The following is a 22,617-nucleotide window of genomic DNA, read 5'->3' as shown; positions in this document are numbered from 1 at the left end:
CTGGACTTTGGTCATTGGTTTCAGAGATCTCCTGTCAAGAACTCAAGTGTTGCAGGAGTTGGAAAAAGAAAAGCACCTTGACCTGTTGGTGACGCTGCGAGTCAATACAACCTGTACAAGCTTGAACTGGTCCAGAGTGCTGCAGCAAGACTTCTCACAAGATACAACTGAAGAACGCACATAACCCCAAATCTTGGCATCCCTACACTGGCTACCTGTAACTATGTTTTAGAATGGATTGACTCTTAGGACATGTATGGGATTGATTGGCCCCTGTCTATATCTCCGACCTGCCAACCCCATACAAGCCTGAGTGCAGCCTGAGATCCGGTCTGACCGGTGAGACTGGACTTCTGGAGTCATGACCCCTCAACTCTGGACCAGCCTGCTGGAGGAGATCAGACAGACCAGCTCTGTTTTTGTTTGAACACCTCTTATTAAATACACATTATTTTAGAATTACACTATCTTAGTGCAATTCTGTTTATGTTACTGTATGATCTTTGTCCTATTCATCTATTTTACTTGTATCTGGTGTTTCTTGGTTTATGTCTCTGTAAAGCACTTCTTTTTGGAAAAGTGCTGTAAAAAATAAAGTTATAACATGAAAACTCATCAAAGTCGTTAGGATTCATCCACTGGGGAAAAAGTTTCAGCTCATCTTGATTTTAACTTATCACTTGGTAGCTTTAGGTCTCAGGGTTAGTTGGTGGATATAAATAACTGATATCTGATCTTATGTACACAAGCAAACAAACCCTCAATCCCTCCAATAGATATATTTGCAGTAATTACCTTTATCCTGGCGCTTATAGACAAAATAAACTGATCAGAAACGGCCTCTTTTGAACTGTAAGAGAATCAAGTGTTGCATAGCTTTGCACGATATTCGCTATAAGTGACATGTTAGAAGATATGAAGCATACTGGTATGTGCTGCTCTACACAGGTACAGTGGTAGCCATCATCAAAGCCTTCCAGTAAATCAACTTCTGCATCAATCCAAACTGCCTGAAACTGCTGCTGAGGTGCCACTGAGCAAGGCACTTACCCCTGATCCTTGCAGGGGATCTGCTCAGGGGCCGACAGCAGAGCGAACGAGGGGCTGCGCCGATTGTGAGCGTGAAGCAGGTTGGTGCAGAAAACAGAGCTGCGTGCACAGGACGAAAATCCCATTTAAATAAAACTATTGTCATTTGCAGAGGAGAAGCCATTAAAACAGTTTCCTCTCCAAAATGTTCCAAAGCAAAAACCTGATTAGCATACAGTGACAGAAATCTCGTTTAAACTCGTCTTCATCTGCTGTGATTTTATGCTAATTAAAATTACAAAGTTAATAATCCTCATTTTCCAGTCTGCTGGCAGCAGAGAGACACAAATCAGCATGTCTAACATCATGATCGGCCTCAACCAGGATGCAAAACAGATGCTTAAATTTCGGGGCAGCTTGTGGTTTGGTGGAAAGTTGGTGGAAAGCCAGGAAAATGTAAATGACAATGTTTTGTTTTGATTTACACTTTTTTTTCCAGAGTGAAAAACTACACAAAGAGACTGTGTTCACTTGCAGTGGCGATCATTAAAAATAGGCTTTTAAAATTTCAGATGCACTGACATTTACCTCATCGGTTCTTTTTCATGCACACATATCTACGCTGAGAAGTATTCGTCTTCTGAAATGGCTGCTTCTTCAGACTCGATCACCAAAATGCCTTCATGCCTTCAAAGCAGATATGTCAGACAACACATCAAACATTAATCAATCACAACGTGAGGTTTTTGGTGAGCATGAGGGGCCAGGAATGACACATTACTAGGTTTCAAATAAAGTACCTCTCACATCCTTTCCTTCCCGTGCCTTCCTGATGTCAGAACTGGGGGGGACTGTGCATCGTCACGCAGGACATCGTAGATCCTGTGAAACTACTTCAATGTTCCATCATGGCCACCATGTGAAGTGCTGACACAGTTACATATACCAGTTCTCTTTTCTGCAACCATATTTCTGTCGGATGGGCCACGCTGTGGACTCTGATCCTTTGATCCTCTCTCTGTACAAACACCGTGCAGTGGCATCAAAATCAGCCAAGTCCAACAATATCCAACAAAACCAGCACACTTCAACTGAGACAGTCAAACCCAGTGTTTAGCAATCCAACCACCCTGCGCACCCTGGTGGCCTTGGGGTTTGACGTGCTGACTGTGATCTGCAACATCCTTGTCAGACTCTGATGAGGGCCCTTTTCTCCCTCCTCATGTTCTGTTGCAGCTCAACTGTTGACTGTGTTATAAAAGCATAAAATCCAACCAGCTGTTTGGTGATCCGAGAGCTAATGGCCTCCAATATGGCCACCAGAAGGTGTGTTACATGACCTGAACCCTCTCAGTCACATCTGACTGCTGATGTATTTTCTGTCACATCAGCTCGTTTTCTGCCACCTGTCTGTTCACTCCACACTGTGGGTAAAGTTATGAAGCAGGAATGACCTAAATCTACCGACTGAGGCTTTCATGATGGCTACTGTACATCTGTGTTCTTCTTGTTCTGCCTTATTAAATATGATCATGTGTATGAGCGTCACGGGACGAGTGCTGCTGAACTGCAGGGCGAGGAGGGACAGCGTCTGAGTCTCACAAGACCTGAAAAGCCCACTGATCTGACTTCTGTGGAGCACAAGTCTCCCCGGGCCGACAGGCTTCACATCAAGAGACGCCGTCACACTGTGCACGTGTACGCATGTGTATATGTATGCACACACACACACACACACACGTATATGTGCTGGAGCATAAAACTACTCCTTTGCATGCGGATGTAGAAAACTGATATCATCATAAAAAGTACAGTATTCCATTTTTTTATTACTCGAGCTTTTGGCGGCGAAGCTGCGGTCCCTAAAGGAATTGAGAGCGGGCCTCAGTGAGACGCTCGCTTGTTAAGACTGCCGTGTGTGGTGGTGGTGGTGGTGCTGGGGCTGCGGGATTACATGTCACTGTGCTGAGTGGACTTTTGTGTGAACTAAACTCCGTGTTATTTTCCCAAAGCTTTCTCGTCATCCCAGCTTTACCCAAAGTGCGTTCTGCCATCCCTGATTCATGCAGAGGAATGGAACAAAAAAAATAATCATTCACCGACATGATAACAAAGGTATTAATATTCAGAATATTCTAGCGGCGTACCCGAGCAATGCATAGACACAAGGAGGATTCTAACAAAATAAACATTTAAGGGTTTACCGGAAGTCAAAATGAGGCCAAGGACATTTCAGTAATCAAAAATAGAAATTATTATAAGAAGCAAAATCACTAACGAATATAAAAAAGATTTACCTCAAACCAGGAAGTTCCCTCCCTGTGTTTAGGGATGCTGCTTCTTCACATATGGCAATCTGTGTTCTTGGAGGGCGAGGAGGTGAGAGCAGAATCAAACTTCTATTTCATCTCACAGGCAAAGAAGAAAAAAAACAAAAAAAACAAAAAAACAAACTTCATCCCGTTCAATTTCTCTAATCATAAATAATCCATGCACAATCCCTTTGCCAGTAAACCCTTTTTGTTATTTAATGTTTATAGTGCTACCAGTATGCAAACCCTGAATGTCCACATAGTAAATTATCAATGAAAAATATTCATATGTACAGTGTAGCTCAATAAAATGTCTCTTTAAATTCCATTTGCATGCAGTCAACTGCATAATATACAGGCAATAAGTACGTTCGGTTGTTGTTTCTTTGGCAGGCCAGAATCCAGCTGGACATGCATAGAGAGGTATGTACAATCAAAAAAACGGGATCCAGGTCACTGTGGAGCGAGGACTCTCACATGACCTGGAGGTAAAAGTCTGTGTGCAAATGTTAAAGAAGCCAGTTTTCTTTTATAATCTCAGAGAATTGAGACCAGTGGTGTAACTGAATCTGACAGAGCGATCGTAACCTTGAATTGATAATCGTGATCATAGTAGAACAATGTGCCATGTGATCACTGTGGCTCCAGGACACTCTCTACACCACTGGTTTAGCTCTCTTCAGAGCCCCTCATCCTTCTCTGAGTCTGGAGAAACAGGCCTGGAAACGGTGAAAATGTCCTGACGTTGTATTTTGGTTTTAGGGGTGGTGGAGGCGGACGGCAGCCCCGTGGACGGCCGCCTCTTGTCTGACAGCAGTTTGATAATTTCAGCTACCTGACTCTCCAGGGCGCCCAGACGGCCTCCCAGAGTCTGGATGTCCTCCCGGAGCTCCAGCCGGGTCTCGTGCAGCGCGGCCTGCAGGGCCTGCTCCGGGATGGGGCAGAAAGGGTGAGGAGACCCCGCTCCTCCGGGGAGAGGGCTGTGGAGGAGGGGGGTGACCGCGGCGGGGGTCCGCGCCTCCCCCGCCCGGTCGATCCGCAGCTCACTCTTGGTGATGCCGCTGTCGCAGGAGTCTGTCTTGCGGAGGGGGTTGTTGCTGGACACCCCGCCCTCCTCTATATCCCCACTACGCCCTGCTTCCTGACCTTTACCCTCCTGAGAGAGCATCTCCACGGAAACGGCCTTAACGTTGTTGTTCATCCCCTCCTTCCTGGCCTCCACTGGGGCCATGTTATTTTTCAGGCGCATCCAGCCGCTGGCCTTGGGGGGCGGCTTCCCCAGGGCAGGGCTCGTGCTGACCTTGAGCCTGACCGTCTGTTCACCTCCCGCTCCAGCAGAACTGGGCTGCAGCTCCAAGATATCGCAGTTGTTCTGCTTGGCAGGAGGCTCGCTGGGATGGCTGTACGCCAGGGAGCTCTGCATGGGCGTGACCTGAGACACGGTCAGCACGCTGCTGCTGGGCGGGGCCCCGTTCTGCATGGAGCAGTGGGGCCGCTGGAGGCTGAGCGGCAGAGAGTGCTGCAGGCTGGAGTGGCCGAGCTGCAGGCTTTGGGGGTGCAGGTGCTGGTGCTGCTCCACCTGCAGCTGGTTCTTCTCCAGGTCCAGCTGCGAGGCGGCAGACGCTCCCTGGTTGCGGAGCTCCTTCTGCTGCTTGAACTTCTGGAAAAGCTTCCGGACCGGATGGTCCTGCGGGATGGTGAGCTGCACCTCGTTCTTCGCTCGCTGCCTCTCCTCTTCCTCCTTCTTCACCTCACTGATCTTGCGGAAAATTATCTGCAGGGGAAACATGCAAAGAAAAAAAAGCAACACACTGCTTATCAGAGCACTTATCATTTCATATGAATACTATGAATAATAATTCTCTCCCCGCCGGCCGTTGCACATTAATCATTGGAGATAAAACCTTTTTCTACAACAATGACAGAAAAGAGGAAGATTTATTATTATGGAAATCTGTCAGTCTGTCTTAACCTTTTCACTTGAGTATATTCACATGTCACATTTTCTCTGCAGTGCACTCAGGTACTGCAAAGTGTAGCCGGCTTCTGGAGATCCGTGTTAAATTATCCATCAGCGCTCCTACACCTCCCCCTGTATTATTCAGCCTCAGTCTGGCGCCAGCCTCTCTCCTGGCTCCCCTTACACACTAATTACATTGGGAATGACAGAAATCCCTGGAAGGCAGGCAGCCAGCCATCCAACTGGCGATTTAAGCATTATTATTGGTTAAAATGATAATGCTCCCGATAGATGGCAACCTGAGTCGATCTTTGAGTTAAAGATGGAAGCGAGGGGAGTCGCCCACCTTGCTGTCCGTCCATAATCTACCCAACCAAGCGCTTTTACCTCCGAAACTCCCTCCTCTCATCCACCTATACTTCCTGCTCCTCCAACCACTGCTGCTGAGAGCCCTCTGAGCCAAACCAAGCAAAGACTGCTCTGAGCTGCAGGAGAACATATGAGGAGGGGGAGACAGAGACGCCCTGTCAATAATTTCAAAACTCCACAGCTTCCTGGAGGCATAACCTGGAAGATTAGCACTTTTAATTAAATTAACTCTGACAGGTAAAGTGTGATTTCAGAAAAAAGTAAATGAAAAGTTATCACTGGTGTTTTGTTTTTTTTACTCATATCTTTCTAAAAAGAACAAAGATTCTACTGTCTTTGTGTATAGATCAAAACAAGACTGTCACAGCTGAGCTGCTGATGCTGATGTGACAGGATCAAATCTGATGAACCTCCATGAACTAACTTCACTTTCCATTAACTTCAGCAACTACCGTCGCTGCCTGTTGATCTGTCAAGAAATAATGTGTCAGACCCAAGTATCTTTGACACTTCTGATTCATATAAGTGCATCCAAACACTTCAGTGGAGAGCATATGGATCTGAAACAGGGTAAATTACCCATGAATATCAGTGTGTAAGCAGTTATTCGTGTAGTCAGTCACATATACAGCACACAGGATATTTTCTGAAAGCTGTCCAGTAAAGCCAAAGTCTGACATACAGCTTAACAGATTTATCTCCCATCGCATGGACTGAGGTGAAAGAGCTGAAAACATCAAGCGTCAGTTACGGTGAAAAGAAAATGCTGAAAGTGAAGTGTCACTTGAAGTGAAAGTGATCAAACGAAGTGAAGTGTTATATGGACTAAATGTATCTTTAACTACTCAGTCATTCTACAGGTTAAAAACAGTAAGGTGGAGGTCCTGGCTCAGACTGTTCAACCACAAGATCCTGGGTTTGAGTCCAGTCTGGAAACTTTGTCACCTGTGACTTTTCTGTCGACTAAATGAGCTGCTCATTCTCTGCTCACAGAAAAAATTCTGCTAAATCCTACGATGTCTAGATTTGGGACAATTCTGTTTGCATTTTATCGGTAATAAGGACAGAAACAGTCCAGTGACAGCTCATCGTTCTGCTCAGAACAAGGCTGTCAATCTCCTGACAAAACCTGTGACAGTGAAGTGAAGTGACATCTGCTGTAGAACCAGGACGACTGCCCACACAGTTCATTTGCCATGTTCACACAAACACAGACTAAACAGATATTTCAACTTATGTGGTCCAGCGTTTTGGTCCCCACAAAGCTGTGGGACAGATGCAAACAGATGTGGATCCATGTTGTGCAAACTGAAGCAGACAAATGAAAAGTTCAAACCTCTTCTGACTCCACTTCATTAATGTACAAACAACTGACCAGGAGCCTTTTCACCCCTGAACCTCATGTCTACTGTGACCACTCAGACTTGAGTTTGTAGATATAAAATGAAACCGTACTACATGATAAGACTGTTGACACTGCATGACTGCGAAACCCTGGAGTTCTTTTTACATCCAGTACAAAAATCTTTCATTTTAAGTTTTACTTTCTACAATATCTGCACAGCTGCTCTGCCTTCCTATCACTCTCTTGTGTTTCCACTGTGTTCCCCTTCCTGGTGTTTCCCGCTTGTTCCTGGTTTGTCCGTCTCTGTATATTTGTGTGTGTCTGGATGTGCTAGGTGTTGCTTTCTGGTTCCAGCTCCCACCAATTCTCCTGTGCACCTGCACCTGATTACCTTGTCATCTTAACAAGCTGCTGCAGGATAAATCCCTCCACTCATCCCCAGATTGTCCATTCACCTTTCTCTGCCTGCCCTTGTGTGCATCTGCCTCACCCAGCACACTCAGCCTCAACTTCAGTACCTGTACACCGCCTGCCCAGCCGCCTTCGAGCACCTTGGCCAGGTCCTGTCCCGCTCCCCCAGCCCAGTCCCCCCTTCACCTTTACTTTGATAGTAAATCATTCCTGTGAGCTGTGAACTCCCTGTCCTGAGTTCTGTGTTTGGGTTAAACAGAAAGATTTTTTTTTTAATATAGCAGAAGCTCTGGTTTACAAACTTCTAACACCATCAGCACAAAGACATGCTGATGCTTTCCTCAACTGAAAAGAAACTTTTCTGTGACTGTAATTTACTCAGATCCATTACTCTAAAGACTTTGGCTGCCGGTCAGAGTTTTTAAAGACCACAGTAAATGGTTTGGCACAGGCAGCGCTACACATCTCTAAAGCTCCTCACAATGAGCGCTCTGACCTCGTGGCATTGGGTTGAGTGGCCTGACTCATTTCTCACATTCAGCCTAATTTCTGCTGACCCAATTATTCTCTCCTGACAGCCAACACACTCACGTATGGGGCCTCATTCACAGTCAGAAGTGGCTGTCCACCATTACCCAAGCATAGAAGAACCGGGAGTCATGAGTGACCCTGCTGCTGAATGGATCTCTCACAGTGTGTGAGGAGTGAGAAGTCGTGATGGATGAACGGCTTCTCGGCTGAACAGCTGTCGTATTAACACAGAGCTTCTCGGTGGTTACTACAGAGGTTATAAAAAAGTTTGATGTGAGCATCACAAACCCATTTAATGACTGACTGGTTTTTGCCTTTAGACGTAAAACTGAAGGTTTGAGGTGACACTATGGCTTAAGTGATGAATTTTTTTATATCATATCACTAACATGTAAAACCTTCAATGACATAAAACCTTACCTGAATAGGTTATGAAATTAGGTAATATTAGAAGTTATTGAATACTTCGTTAATCAAAATGTTGATTCATCTCCAGCAGGGAAAGTACTTGGACTTGATTTCCTCCTCTGGTGAGTAAATTGCCTCTTTAAGAGCCTTTTAAAAGAATCAGCTGACATTTATTCACCAGTAAAGTGTTTGAGTTAATGATACTTTTCTTCATAGACGTCTTTTCTAACTTTGAACTTTATCTGTCTGTTAAAGGTGTTCCTTTGTGGCCGATTGGTCTACACACTGTACAGAAACAGTTCAAAAGTGAATTTAATGTTGAGTTTACAAGAAACATCTGAGCTACAGTTCATAGTGAACATGAGGTCTGAATACAGACCTTTGAAATTACACAATTACATAGCTGAGTCTAAGTCATTTATTCACCTAATAATTTAATACATATAAATGGAAAATATGTAAGGTTACTTTATTTTAACCTGTAGGTAAATTTGGTTTGCAGTAAAAGGAGTAATCAATCCAACACGTACATGTTTAACACACAGCACAGACAACACCATGTAGACAAGGTAAATAAAATGAGTAAATAAATAAAGTAAATGTTGCTTCTATGCAGAGCTTCTACAACTTATTCATATGCGTGATGGCTGCTGGAACAAAGCTCTTGTAACACCATTTTAATCTGCGACTATGAATGTGTAGGAGAAATTGAAATTCATTGTGTGGGTTATAAGCTGTCATTTAAATAGCCAGCTATCTAGTGTACAGTCATGTACAGGATGTCTTATTTATTTATGTTCAACTTGAAACTTGTGTAGCGCCTTCATGTCAGTGTGTCCTCCTTTGTTATTTTACCTATGTCTAACCAAACACTGGATTCTAGCACTGATAAGGATTAAAAGTGCACAATTTTATCCCCTCAAGAAATGAACTATTTAGTAGACATTATAATTAAAACTGCACTAGATACATCTTTTCTTTTTTTTTTTTTTTACTGGGAAGCAAATTAGCAAGTGTTAAGATAAGCTTTCTCATTATTTATTTGGATTATTTAATTTGTCTGCATTTTGCTTCTATGTCCATGTCTGTGTCTTTGCAGCATCTGAAATTAATTTGAGAAAAAAGTGACAAACATCTTAACGAGCAGGAAACAACAGTTATCTGTATAAAACTTGTGCAGCCTGAAAAGGGTGAATGTTTTTCTGTAGTGTCCTCCACTCAGACATCAGCAGTAACAACCATCCAACCAAACCTCAGTCACACACAAAAACAAACAAATTAGTGGAAACATACGTGATGCAACAGATCATTCCAGTGAGCTCAGACACACCTGTGTCCTCCTAGCTTTGTTTTTCAATAAGTCTCTGAACAGCAAAACACTCTGCTCATCAGGTAATCAGCTAACGTTTCAGCACCAGTCTGTGGGTCAGTAGGTTGAATTTAATTGTCCATTAAAGTTGTATAATCTCACCACCTTTTCACAGGATGTGCACTCTGGTGATTCTTATCTAAGAGCTGATGTGAATTAAGTCAGTTTGGTTCCTTCATAGTTCACCCCTCACTCTCTCCTGAGAGCTACAGATGCAGATTCCAGGATGCTTACGCTAATAGACAGAGAAATTAGTAAGCAGAGCCCGGAGGGGATGGACCACCCTCTAACAGGAAGTTCGTCAGAAATAACAGTCAATCAAACAACAACACATGAACCCTCCCACAGACATTAGAAGACACTTCAGTTATTCAAATGATGAGAAATTGTTGGACAATACATGTGAGTGGCCTCACACTTCTTCTGTCTAATAGCATTTTGCCTCAGTGTGTAAATATAATAATGACACTGTGGGTAAATTCTCTTATGCATCAGCTACAGAACTGAATCTTACAGAGACTCTGGTCCAGAGTCAGTACGAGCACAGCTTCTTGCAGCTCAGCTTTGGGAACAAAGAGCCAAGAACCTGCAACAGTCTCCATCTCGTTCACTAAATAATCCACAGTGTGTCAGTCAAGTCAAGGTGCAGATGAGTCCTTGAAAAAAACACTAAAAGTAAAACTGAGTAAAACTACCAGCATCTTGCTCTCCCCACCAGCAACCACACGCATACACTTTCAAAATAAAAAATGCATATTGTTGTTGTGGTGGAAACACTGTGTCCAACAACAAGAAGCAAATTCATACATTTTGCTGTATATTTTTCATGTTATTATGTCATCATATCCAGCTTCTGTTCCTTTGGTGACCAGGAATCTCTATGAGGAATTATGAATTAGAGGGAGAACTGTATCAGACAATAGTGTGATGTAATTCAGTGTAATTTAATGGTTAAGCAGTGAAGTGTATGATCTGTGCACAGTCTCCGCTGCCTTCAGTCGACCTGCGTCAGCCACTTGTCTCCAGACGCATAAATAATCTACTTGAATCCAGCCAAGGCGCAAACAAGCCCTCGAAAAGAGAACAAAGTAAAAATACACCATCATCCATACGACCAATTGTCTCTCCAGACACGGCCGCCAGTTACCACTGGTTACCACTGGTTACCACATTCAAAATAAAATGCATATTCTGTGTAGTGATGAAACCATTAACAATAAAACAGTCCCTCTCGTGCTGACCATCTATTAATAAAACATAAGTTCTTATTCTGCTTAAACACACACTCAATATACTTTATGTTGATGTATGTAGCATCTCTATGGGTTTTATTTGTGTGTGTGTATTGATATATGTGTGTGTAGCCTTGCATTAACCATCAGTCAGTTGAATCAACATGCCGACGTGCCCTGCTCTCTTGTACTGAGGTAGTTCTTATATTATCCATGTCTGATGAAGTAATGAATGCTTTGAGTCTTGAGTATATTTCTGACCTGCAGTCAGACCTCACAGATCATCATGTGGTTGTTTTCTGACCGTGTCCTACAGTAAGATCCAGATCTAATGGAGCTGGTTTTAGAGACTCTGGTTACAGTCTGTGGAATAAACCACCTGATGACCTGAGATCTGTCACAACAGCTAACTGAAAACGTTTCTACTGGTGAGCTGAGTTTTTTTAGCTTTATTTTTTGTTTTATTCCTTTATTATTTTTGCATTTTTTATATTCTTTTCATCTGTACTATAATATATAGAGCATTGAATTTACTTGTGATGAAATGTGTTTTATAATAGAAATTACATTGCCTCTGTTTCCATGCAACAGTTTTGACCCTGTCGGAGTGAAGTCTATTTTTATCATATTACTGAAATAATTCTGTAACAAAACATAAGGATGTTAGAGCTTGAAGATGAATCACAAAGACAGCTCCGCTCCTTTTTAGAAATGAAGTGTTGTCTGATCTGTTCTGTGGGAGGAAAGCTCCTCTGTCCAGCGTGTTGTAGAAAGATGATCTGTATGTTTTTTTCACAGCTCCTCTCACAGGATCTGAACCTCAATCATTTGAAGGAGGTGGTGTTACTGATTTCATCATTTGATTTACATCTAGTGAATTAGATTTCTAATTGGATTTACTAATTTACATGCACGTCGACATAACAGGCAAAGAACTCAGCTGCTACTCTTCATGCCAGGCTTCTCACTGAGGGCTGAGTTACACCTGAGGAACCAATGTGAACGTAATTAACCAGCTGACAGAAAAAAAGTCGAGGGTTTTGAAAATGTTCTTGGATCTTAGTAACTGTGGCATGAGCAGGTTTGGTTGACTGGAAAAATCCTTCCTAGATGACAGGAGGGTTGTGTTAAATAAACCATGGTTATATTTAAATAAATTAAAAAAACTACTAAGGCCAATGTTGATTTAGAGAACTGTACTTCCACCTTTAGAACCTGTGATATGTGAATTTTTAATGAACTTTTACATTTGAAATGACTGCAGAGATGAGAGGACCGTGACAGATCATCATGGCACAGATCCAATGTGTCACCTTCTTTACATTCGGAGCCAAATCGACACGTAAATCTAGCAAAACATTTCCACAGGGATGGAGGCGTTTGTAAAGGAGTGATTCTGCTTCTCTGGCTCTCACAGTGCAAGAGGAGTCATGACATGATACTGTTTATACATAACAGACAGTAGATCCCAATTCATAGAAGGTTTGGCCATTTACAGACTGAAACCAGGAGAAATACTTTGTTCACACTTCTGCAGCAGTTCCATCATTACTAATGTCTGTCTATCACAACTCAACTCTAGAGCTCAAAAATGAAATACAAACAATGTCAAAGAGCTTCTCTGCTCTTAAATACGGTGGCCCTGAGAGTTCAAAGCACTGCAACTTAAGAAAAACACACGCAAACAGACAAAACACAATGTGCTGCAAATACACACAACACAACCAAATGCGTAAACACGCTGCAAGTGGGACAGACGACAACGAAAGTGTTTCCAGGGGACACTAAAAAGTGAGGAACTTTGCCAAGTGCGCATGGATGTACTATCACACCTCCAGCCACGTTCACTGTCTGTGCTACTTGCAGTGCGTTTCTGTATGTGCTTGTGTTAATGGGGATGTTTGTGTTTTGTTAGTTTGCATGTGTTTTCTTAAGTTGCAGTGTGTTGAGCTCTCAGGGCCACCGTACTTAAATTGAGCCAAAACACAATTTAAACTGTGTTAACCTACAGTGGGGAATTTGCGTTAACGTCACTCTTCCATCAGTGTTATTTAACATCATCATTATGATGCTGACAACAGAATGGTTGTGGTGTGCTACGCAGACTAGTGGCATTTTGAGAAGTTTTACATGCTCTTCTGCTTTACTGTGAGAAATCTTCTGCCTTATAAATTATGTAAGGAGGCAGCTGATTGAGGTGTTATTCTACGGGAGGAGCCACGTACACTCCTCTGCTCTATGAGCTCCAAACAGCTGTGGGAGCAGAGGGACTCTAAACATCGCGGCACCAAAAATCTATTCTTGTCTCAGACTTCAAAGCTCTCATTACGAGATAAGTTCAAATATAAACTGGATCTCAGCGTTGATACGGCCCGAGACCGAGAGCGCCAGAGACAGAGCTAATGCAACATTATGTTTACGAGCTGCCTGGATGTATGTCAGGCCTGTTTAAATATTCAAGAGCCGAACAGAAGGAGAGTGTCAGGGTTTATTTAGGGTTTCACACAGAGACGCTGGTTGGGCTGAGTAATGTCTTCATTTTAGTCAGGTCATGATATTCTGACTGGAGGGGAGGAATAAAACTGAAAACATTACAGAGAGAGAGACTGAAGAGGAGGAGGAAATATTAGATAATATTAAATGCGAGTACAGAGAAACAGTATACAGCACATATATAGCATATGTACAGTACAGTGTCTGGTAATCATACCATTGTTTTGTTTTGTCTGTTAAATGCTCACGTTGCACATATTGCTTTGGCAATACTGAATTTAAGTACAAGCCAGCTAATAAAGCACATTAAAAAGTTAAATAGAGACACACTGACATGGAGGAGTAGATCCTGTACATGATACTAATGATAACAAGAGGTAAAGAAAAGGAGGAAAAACAACAGGGAAAAAGAGGAAGAGAGAGAGAAGATGAGAAACAGAAAACACTTAAGGGAGAATGTAAAAATGTAGACAAAGGGAGACGAGGAGAAAAAAGGGAAGATGGAGAGAAATAGCAGCAGAGTAGAGAGGAGGCGATTCTGTATAGATTATAGTAAAGACGGGCCAGGAACAGAAAAACAGGACAGAAAAAAACCTGCTGAATCAGATTGAAAAAGGAAGAGAAATATACGTGCTACAAAAGAGAGAGAAAAGAAAGACATCTGTCAGAGCGTGAAAAGTAAAACTAAAGCCCCTCTCACACTGGACAAAAAACCCACTAACATCTGTCTTTTGTCATCAGTGTGAAAGCGTACAATTGGCATTCAGTCCTGGTTCAAATGACTCTGCAGCAGTCACAGGTATTTTTCACACCGAAGCTCCAACACTTACAGGAGAATCAACCCATAGATAGTCATAAACCCTGTTTCCAAGGCTTTGGCCAAGAACTCGATGGAGCTGGCCTGGCTGTGTCTAAAGGAAACAAAACCCAACACCAGCAGGTCTACAGCTCACTAGCAAACACTTTACATCTTGTACAAAAGTGTAAAAATGACAAGTTGTGGTTTTATACACAGGTTTTACTGGGACTAATTGTGGACGGGTGCAGTTACTTCCTGGAGTCTTGCAGCAAAGACTTGATATGAATACATTATAAAGGAGGAGACAAACCACTTCCTAAAGAAAAGTCTGTAAAGCCAAAGATGGCGGTTATATGACATATGTCCCGCCCCTCCCCTGAAACAGCCAATCGTCTGGAAAAAGGTGTTTTAAAGACCTGCTGAAATCTTTGTATTTTGAAACGTGGAGAAAATTCATATTACAGTAAAGACTGGCCTAAAGAAATAAAAATGATGAAATGTGGTGAGAGAGTGAAAAAGAAATCAGTGGACGTCATGCTGAATATGACCAGGTGATTTCTTCCTCTTTAACTACCCAACTCAATATCAAATGTGGCCCATGAGGAATTTGCTGCAAAGCATTGTGGGTCATGATCACCTCCATTCTCTCTCTCTCTCTGCACACTTTTTATTTGGATGTTTCCTCAGCTCCTCCATCACTCTCACTGTACGGTGGAGGAGGAAATCAGTCTCTCTGTTTTACTGCTGATGGTTTGTTGTTTATGCAGAGCTGCCGGCGGTCACATGCCGCTCTCCCTCTCTCATTCATCAATGTAATTGTGCGGCAGGAAGCGGCTGCGTGTGAATGTGGCTAGAGAGCGTCTTGGCGGTGTGCAGGAATGACAGAGGAGCCCATTACAGAGGAGCGTGACTTGTTTGTGTAACGGGTCACATTCAGATAAAAGCAGCTAAGCCCAGCACCAACCAACAGAGCAGAGCAAACACGCTGATACACTTGAACTCTGCCCAGTGTCAGACAGTGACGCAGCTGGTTTGGCAAAGATATCGTTAACCCTTATTCACGAACAACAAGTCTTTAAAATGCTAAAAACAGTTCACAGCATCAGCTTAATGCCAATGTTGTGTTCACACAAAGTGAAACCTCTGAAGTCAACACTGAAGTGCCAAAAACTGCAGTTCCTCAAATGGCCACGTCAGTCCTCATAGACTCCCATGTTAAAATGTCCAACCTTACAGCAGAAATAAACATGTTTACGGCCTGGTACCAAAAACAGTTTGGGTCTCTATAGCTAATTTCCTGCTTCATGACAACTGCACAGGGGTGAATTTTTATATAACGCACATGTTTAAATTTTATTAAGGCTTAAAGTTCTGCATAACTGAGGGTGTGGTCAGTGACAGGTGGATGGGCACGTGCTTGCAACAAACCAGCATGCACCAGCAACACCCCCCCTATTTTAAATTTTTTGAAAATGCTGGGAGTTGGGGGCGAAGTACCGTATTGCCAAGATGGCGACGGTGGTGCAACACTCTTAGCTTTAAAACTGCTCTTCAGAAACTTATGGCTGAAGTCACAGAAGCTATGTCCATTTTTATTTACAATCTATGGTTCACATCTTGTTGCTGCTGCCCCCAAGTGGCCAAAAAATATGTTGCAGGTACAGTCAGGACTGACCACAGGTGAAGCTTGTCTACATGGTTGTTTTCCTTTCTTTAACAGATGCATTTCCCCTGCAGTTACTTAAATTATAGGTTGCTGAAGTGCATGCTGAGAGTTAACATGCCTTACCATTTAGCTGTAATGAGCCAGCCATCTTTTTCCTATCTGACTCAATACAAGGAAGATGAGAATCAAAATCTGTTCATTCACCTGACTCTGCAGGCTCTGATGAAAAAAGAATTTATCTAATTACCAGCAGGAGCGACTGCACGAAGCCAAAGCCACCTCAGCACACTGAAACGCATCCAAACACACACTCTCATCTGCTGATGCCAAATTGCAGTCCGTCAAACAGTGTAAATTATGCAAAGTTCTCCTAGTAATAAACCATGATCTAACTGCAGCGGAGGCGTTCTTGCTTTCATCCCACATTAGCTGAAGATATACAATAATAAAAGTAAAAAAAGAAAAAAGGTTTGTAGCAGCAGAAATTGGTGATTTAACAGCTCTAATAACAGGCAACAGGAAACCGGATCCAAATGCAGATACAGCTGGGTGAGTTATAGGCGGTTTATGTAATTCAAAAATCAATAAACGGGCTTACAGTTGGCAAGCAATCAGAGCGGGCTGACAAATCTGAAAAGGCTGAGGCAGGTGAAGGGGTGGGCACACATGACACGACTGATTATAGCTCTGATTTGAGCATCGCACCGGGAAAGACAAAGTACAGTAGGCGTATGTTACCAGCCTGTAGCATTTACTGCAAACAGAAAGGAGACAAAGTCAAATAGTTTCTACAGTCACAGAGAGAAGACGCCATGAGTTGTGTTCATGTTCACCTGTCAAGAAGCTACACTGACCAATCTGAATTATTACTCATCTGTAAGAAGCAAAAGCAGAAGGAGCTCGACCATGTTGTTGAGTGGCGAAGAGGTTGGGATGAACAAAACGTGACTTTGATGTCGAGCAGGAAGGTTCAAATGTTTCTTTTTCCTCTGTACCAGGTGCACACCTCTCAAAGTATTTGGAGTTGCTAGTATCAGCAGAAGTTGAGTATGTATTTTGTGGAACTAAACAGTCTCAGCAGCGAGCACATGCAGCTGCGTTGAGGCCTGAGGGGAAAACGTGTCAGTCAGTCGCCGCCTGCACTACTTAAAGCTAAACTTTGTCACACAGATACTCAGGTGAGCTTTTAACACAATATAAGGTCATAATGCTTTTATTCTTAAGGCTATCAGTTAGTTTGGTAACATATAGAAGATGAGTAGATGGGAGGTGAAGGCTTTTGTCAGTGTTGGACTAGAGTGTGAGCATATGGCTGTTTCAGTCCGTAGCAGTGTAAAGTTCATTCGTGTTGAACTGGGAGGATCCAGTATTTGATATATTGACACACAGAACTGAGACCTGCTACAAAATCAAAACTAGTTCGACTACATATCCAACTTGTACCTGGGATCACTTGGTTCCCTGGTCACTGAACACTAAACATCACACAGAAATTTAGTGTATTTCATCTTTTCTACATTTCATTATATTTCATTTGAAATTCATCCAACTGTTTTTATTTTCAGACCATTTCAGAGTTTATAAAACTGAGATCTTCTGACTCGAGTTCTTTTCACTTAAAATAATGAGTTGAATTAATGAACTGCTGAGAGTTCACTCAGCTTATTTAAGCTTATTCAAACATTCATCATCAGCATATTAGCAGACTTCCCAGCATGCATATTGAAAGTTAAAATCCTCCAGAGACCCTTCTTTTACAGTTTATTTGTTGTGTCTTTGATACATGTTAAGATATGTCAAGGTTGGTTCTTTTTATCGTGATGAAAACAAAGTAAACCACACTGACGGTATTCATATTCAGTCCCTACCCCCTTGCCTTGACTTGAATGTCACAGTGGTCCCCTGAGACCCCCCTGCACGATGCGGTAGTCACCATGACGGGTGGAAGTGGAGTAATACCTCTACAGTTGGTGTGAGAAGTTTAATCCTGGATGCTGAAGGAGAAACTGTGTGTGTGTGTGTGAGCATGTACATGATGTGGGTGCTCTCAATCCTGCGCTTGATTAAATTCTTTTTGTTGAGTTGTAGCTCTTTGTTACACACACACATACACACACACACACACACCAGCAGCTGCAGCAGCAGTCAGAGTGATGGATAGATGCTCGATTGGCTCACACAACAATAGCTGGAGTGAATAAAAGGATCTAAACTGGACCGCGGGCTCGCTGGTGTTGGATCTGACTACCGACTACAATCCTGCATCAATGAGAGAGTGAAATAACAATAAGAGCAAGTGAAGGGAGGCGGCGGTGAGGGAGGAACATTACAGCTCGGCTCTGGCAGACATCGAAGGAGCTCGTATCATAAAGCTTCTAAAAATAGCAACAGAGAGAGAGAGAGGAAGAGAGAGAGAGAGAGAGAGAGAGTGCTAGGCAGAAAAGAGAGAGAGTGCTGGGCAGAAAACAAGATTGCAAGAAGAAATAACACTTACTGACTACAGAGATTAAAACACACTTAGATCAGCTCATTCTACGAGACTCTGTGGTCTCTAATCAATGTGAGCTAAACACACACACATACACACACACAGTGTCACTGCTTATTTTTTAACTCCATCACAGAGGAATGAGGAGTTGTCGGTCCTCTATCACCAACGATATGTGTATACACTGGTATCCATCAATCCCCTTCATTCCCACGTATAATGGATATAAAACAAAGGTGTGTCGTCAGAGAGATCAACACACTGCAGCTTCAGAAAACACACACGCAGACATCACAGAAGCACATGAAGACAAAAACTCTTCAAAACTTTGAAACAAACATTGAAAGAAAAAAATGCAACAAATAATCACGAAATGAGAAGCTACTTAATTAGCTCCAGTTAGACTGTCCATTATTATCACATCATTGATTCTCTGTTTACTGAAAGCAGTTACAGACTGACTGATTCTGTTACTGATATCAAAATTAGATGATATGTCATCTGTCCAGATCCAAAACACACACACACACACACACACACACACACACAGCACAGCACATATCCCCATTGTGGGACTAATAACATGAGTAATACCTGGATCATGCACAAACACGTACATACTGTGTGTACGTGTTTTCATGTCTCTCCGTCTCTTGCCTCCATTGCTCATCACAAAAGGTCCTGCGGGACTGAGGGGGGAGAGGAGACGGGTAATCCCAGGTAATCCTGTCATTTCTCTCCCACCCACACACACACACACACACACACACACACACACACACACACACACACACACACAGACACACACACAGTCACCACAGGGTACCAAACTCTGAGGGAATATATACACGCTCATAATGACAAATGAAACACACATGGCCACACGTTAACACCCTCGTTAGTGATGTACACACAACCACAGCACACACACACATTCATTATTTACTTTATAAAATGAGGCTGGGAAACAAATATCATGAGATCAGCATGATGTCCCATAAAATAACCAAATCAGTGTTTGGATTTTATATATTACATCAGACGTAACTTTTCACACGTGTAAAACAAAAACATTAGTATGTTAAAAAACTAAATTGATTTCCTGTGATTCAGCTTAAACATTAATAACATTGTGCACAAAGGCAGCCAAACAAAAATACATAAAAAAAATTATGTAAAAATATATGGCTAAACACACAGTGCAAGCTTGAATAAAATATAATGCACATAAAGAGACACCCTGCCATCACCATCCAACCCAATTAATGATGGTTACAGTCATTTATCATTAATTTGAACAAGAGGATCTGGAAAAAGGACAAAAACAATATTGTCACATGATCATGAGATGATTCCTCTGAAAGTTGATAAATAAGTGCAACTATAAAATATATATATATATATAGAAGTGTTGTGTGGGGTATTTACTCTTAAGCAGGTAGAAACACTCTTTTTGTGGATTTGTCCAGTCTTTGTGGCTTTCAGCTCGTCTTCAGGTTTGTCCAAGCTTTACTGTTTGAAGGCCTGACATGAACAGACTCTGCCAGGTGTGAACCAGAGCCATATATATATATATATAAAATTGTCTGCTTAACCCAGAGCCCAAAGTGACAGAGGAGCACTGAATCATCAAATCTGACGCGCTGCAATCAGCAAACGTTTCATATTTTTACAGGATCTATTGACAAATCTGTTAATCAACTAATTGTTTTGGCCCTTGGAGCATATGGGACACACACACACACACACACACACACTGTCACACACACACACACACACACACACACACACACACACACACACACACACACACACACACACACACACACACACACAGGCCCTTATTGCTGCAGCATTGTGAAATGACTGCTTAAAGAACAGCATGTGGACGACACGGCGTCCACTCCTTTTAAAAGCGTGTTAGTTTTTCTCGTTTCTTGCAACTACTCTGCAGAGAAAATCCTCCCTTGTCTTTCTTTAATGCAGCTACGACTTCTCCAGAGAGACAAACACAGGAGGAAAGAATTGGTGACTTTTTCCTCTTTACTTCAACAATTCATTATTTACCAGACACGAGAGAGGAGGAGAAAATGAGACTGTGTGCATGGATGACTTGTTCTCCTCTCTGCTGCACCTCGTCCCTAATGCGCCTGTCGACTCCCTGCGGTTGACCCAGCCTCGCTCAAACACACACACACACACACACACACACACACACACACACACACACACACACACACACACACACACAATTAGTATATACACATGCACACTTGAGCACACAGTCACACATTCCCTATAGGCTCATATAAGACTCCAATATGCTTGAAAGCCCATATTCATTTAGACACACAGAGGAACTCACACAGACACTGTACTGTGCTTGTACTGGGGCTTCACCCTAGTTTTCCAGTTTGAATCTGATTCAGCAGATCAGCTCAGTGGTTCCTTTAGTGAAATGTATTTATACAAGCGATTTGTGCAGTTTAAAAATATTACTGATGTCTTATCGTGTATGAATCGTAGCTATAATTATGGGAAATACTAGAGCGCAGTCAGCTTTAATTTGAGGACGCAGGACTCAGCTCTTTTTACATACAGTCCTGTCAGGACCATGCAGCAGCAGGACAGTAATCCTAGCCAAACAGGCGAGGCATCCAAAAAGATTTTTAAGGCAAAACTGCCATCAGCCTGGAAAGCCACCGCCAAAACAAGGAAGAAGTGAAACTGGCTCTGGTTCACACCTGGCAGAGTCTGTTCATGTCAGGCCTTCAAACAGTAAAGCTTGGACAAACCTGAAGACGAGCTGAAAGCCACAAAGACTGGACAAATCCACAAAAAGAGTGTTTCTACCTGCTTAAGAGTAAATACCCCACACAACACACCGAACCACTGGTAAGTAACCACTGGAACAGCAGTTGGTTGAAAACTGTATCTGGCTTGTATGACAATGAGAAACCTGTTAAATTAAAGGTTACATATTAGAGCTAACAGATTACAGGTTCTCTAGAGATGATGATTCATGTTGAAGACCTGGAAAAAGGGCAGCACTGTGCTTGTACTGCAACATATGTAGAAATACATAATGATTTCCATGGACAAGCAGCACAGAGGTCAAGCTTCTGCTTTATTGTGGGTATTTCCAAAAAAAATCTGCTTCATGTTTACACGACAGAATTATGAGAACATACATATGAATTTGGTCAGAGAATCTTTGGTAAACTGTGCAAATCCAAGACAGAGCAGGACAGACTGCGAGACTGCTGAGAAGCTAGACAAACCCACTGGGCCCAATTAAGGCTGCTACACTCTTTCTGTCTGCAGCTCCTCGGCATTTACAAGTCTAAATGCATCACAAGTTTACTTTTCCAATGTTACCCACATATTTTTATCTCTTTATCAGGACAAATCAATAATATCAATTAGAAATTAAAAATCAACTCCACTCTTGAAAATGAAACAACCCATGTCTACTGACATTATTAAGTGCAGAGCTGAAACAAACAGTCAATTAATTTATTACTTTATTGAAAGGAAAATTATGTAACTATTGATGAATTATCTAAAGGATTAATTGATTCTCAAACAAAATGCCAAACATTGGCTCTTTGTTGTAACTTTGGATTATTTTGAAGACATGAACATGCCTCTGGAACTTGTGATTGACCTTTGACACTATTATTGACACTTTATAGATTAATTACTTGAATATAAATTAATGATGTTTCCAGCACAAACAATAAAAACAGACTCCAAATGACTTTAACTTCACATTAAAACTGGGACACAGCTACACAAACAAACCTTTATCCACCTTACTCTTAATTTCACTAAGACACATTTTCAACCTTCCCATCATCCAACAAACCTGTGCTCACACACACACACAGACACACACACACACACACACACACACACACACACACACACCTCAACCATAACGTCTTTCATCTTTCAGATTCGTACACACACTGTATGCATACAAGCTTCTCCTCCCCCCTTCATCTCTTCAGGACACACTCCTGTGCACACATCTTCCACTTTATTCATTATTAAAAATTTGTCCTCCTCTGAAACACAAGGTAACAGAGGCTACAGTGCAATGCTTTACACATGCTCATATTTAATCTTACTGTGATATGAAATTTTTCTGAGCATTAAGAGGCTGAAAATAAACATAAAGGAGAATCAATAAAATCAGCGCA

At 42.2% G+C, this 22,617-nt stretch overlaps 1 protein-coding gene across 1 annotated transcript in view; it reads right to left on the bottom strand.

Moving 5' to 3' along the window:
* Window positions 1-3,551: 3,551 nt before the first annotated feature.
* The window catches only part of kcnh5b (potassium voltage-gated channel, subfamily H (eag-related), member 5b), a 127,408-nt gene continuing 108,342 nt past the window's right edge, over window positions 3,552-22,617 (bottom strand). Inside the window, exon 13 of the mRNA XM_023405307.2 lies at window positions 3,552-5,115. Within this exon, the coding sequence (XP_023261075.1) occupies window positions 4,021-5,115 (1,095 nt within the window). The 3' untranslated portion in view covers window positions 3,552-4,020. The remainder of the gene's footprint in view (window positions 5,116-22,617) is intronic.

Source organism: Seriola lalandi, unplaced genomic scaffold (genome assembly GCF_002814215.2).
Source record: "Seriola lalandi dorsalis isolate HSWRI2012SDOR001 ecotype SW California unplaced genomic scaffold, Sedor1 jcf7180002054271, whole genome shotgun sequence".
NCBI classification, from domain to species: domain Eukaryota; kingdom Metazoa; phylum Chordata; class Actinopteri; order Carangiformes; family Carangidae; genus Seriola; species Seriola lalandi.
This window is presented reverse-complemented; position numbering and strand designations above follow the sequence as displayed.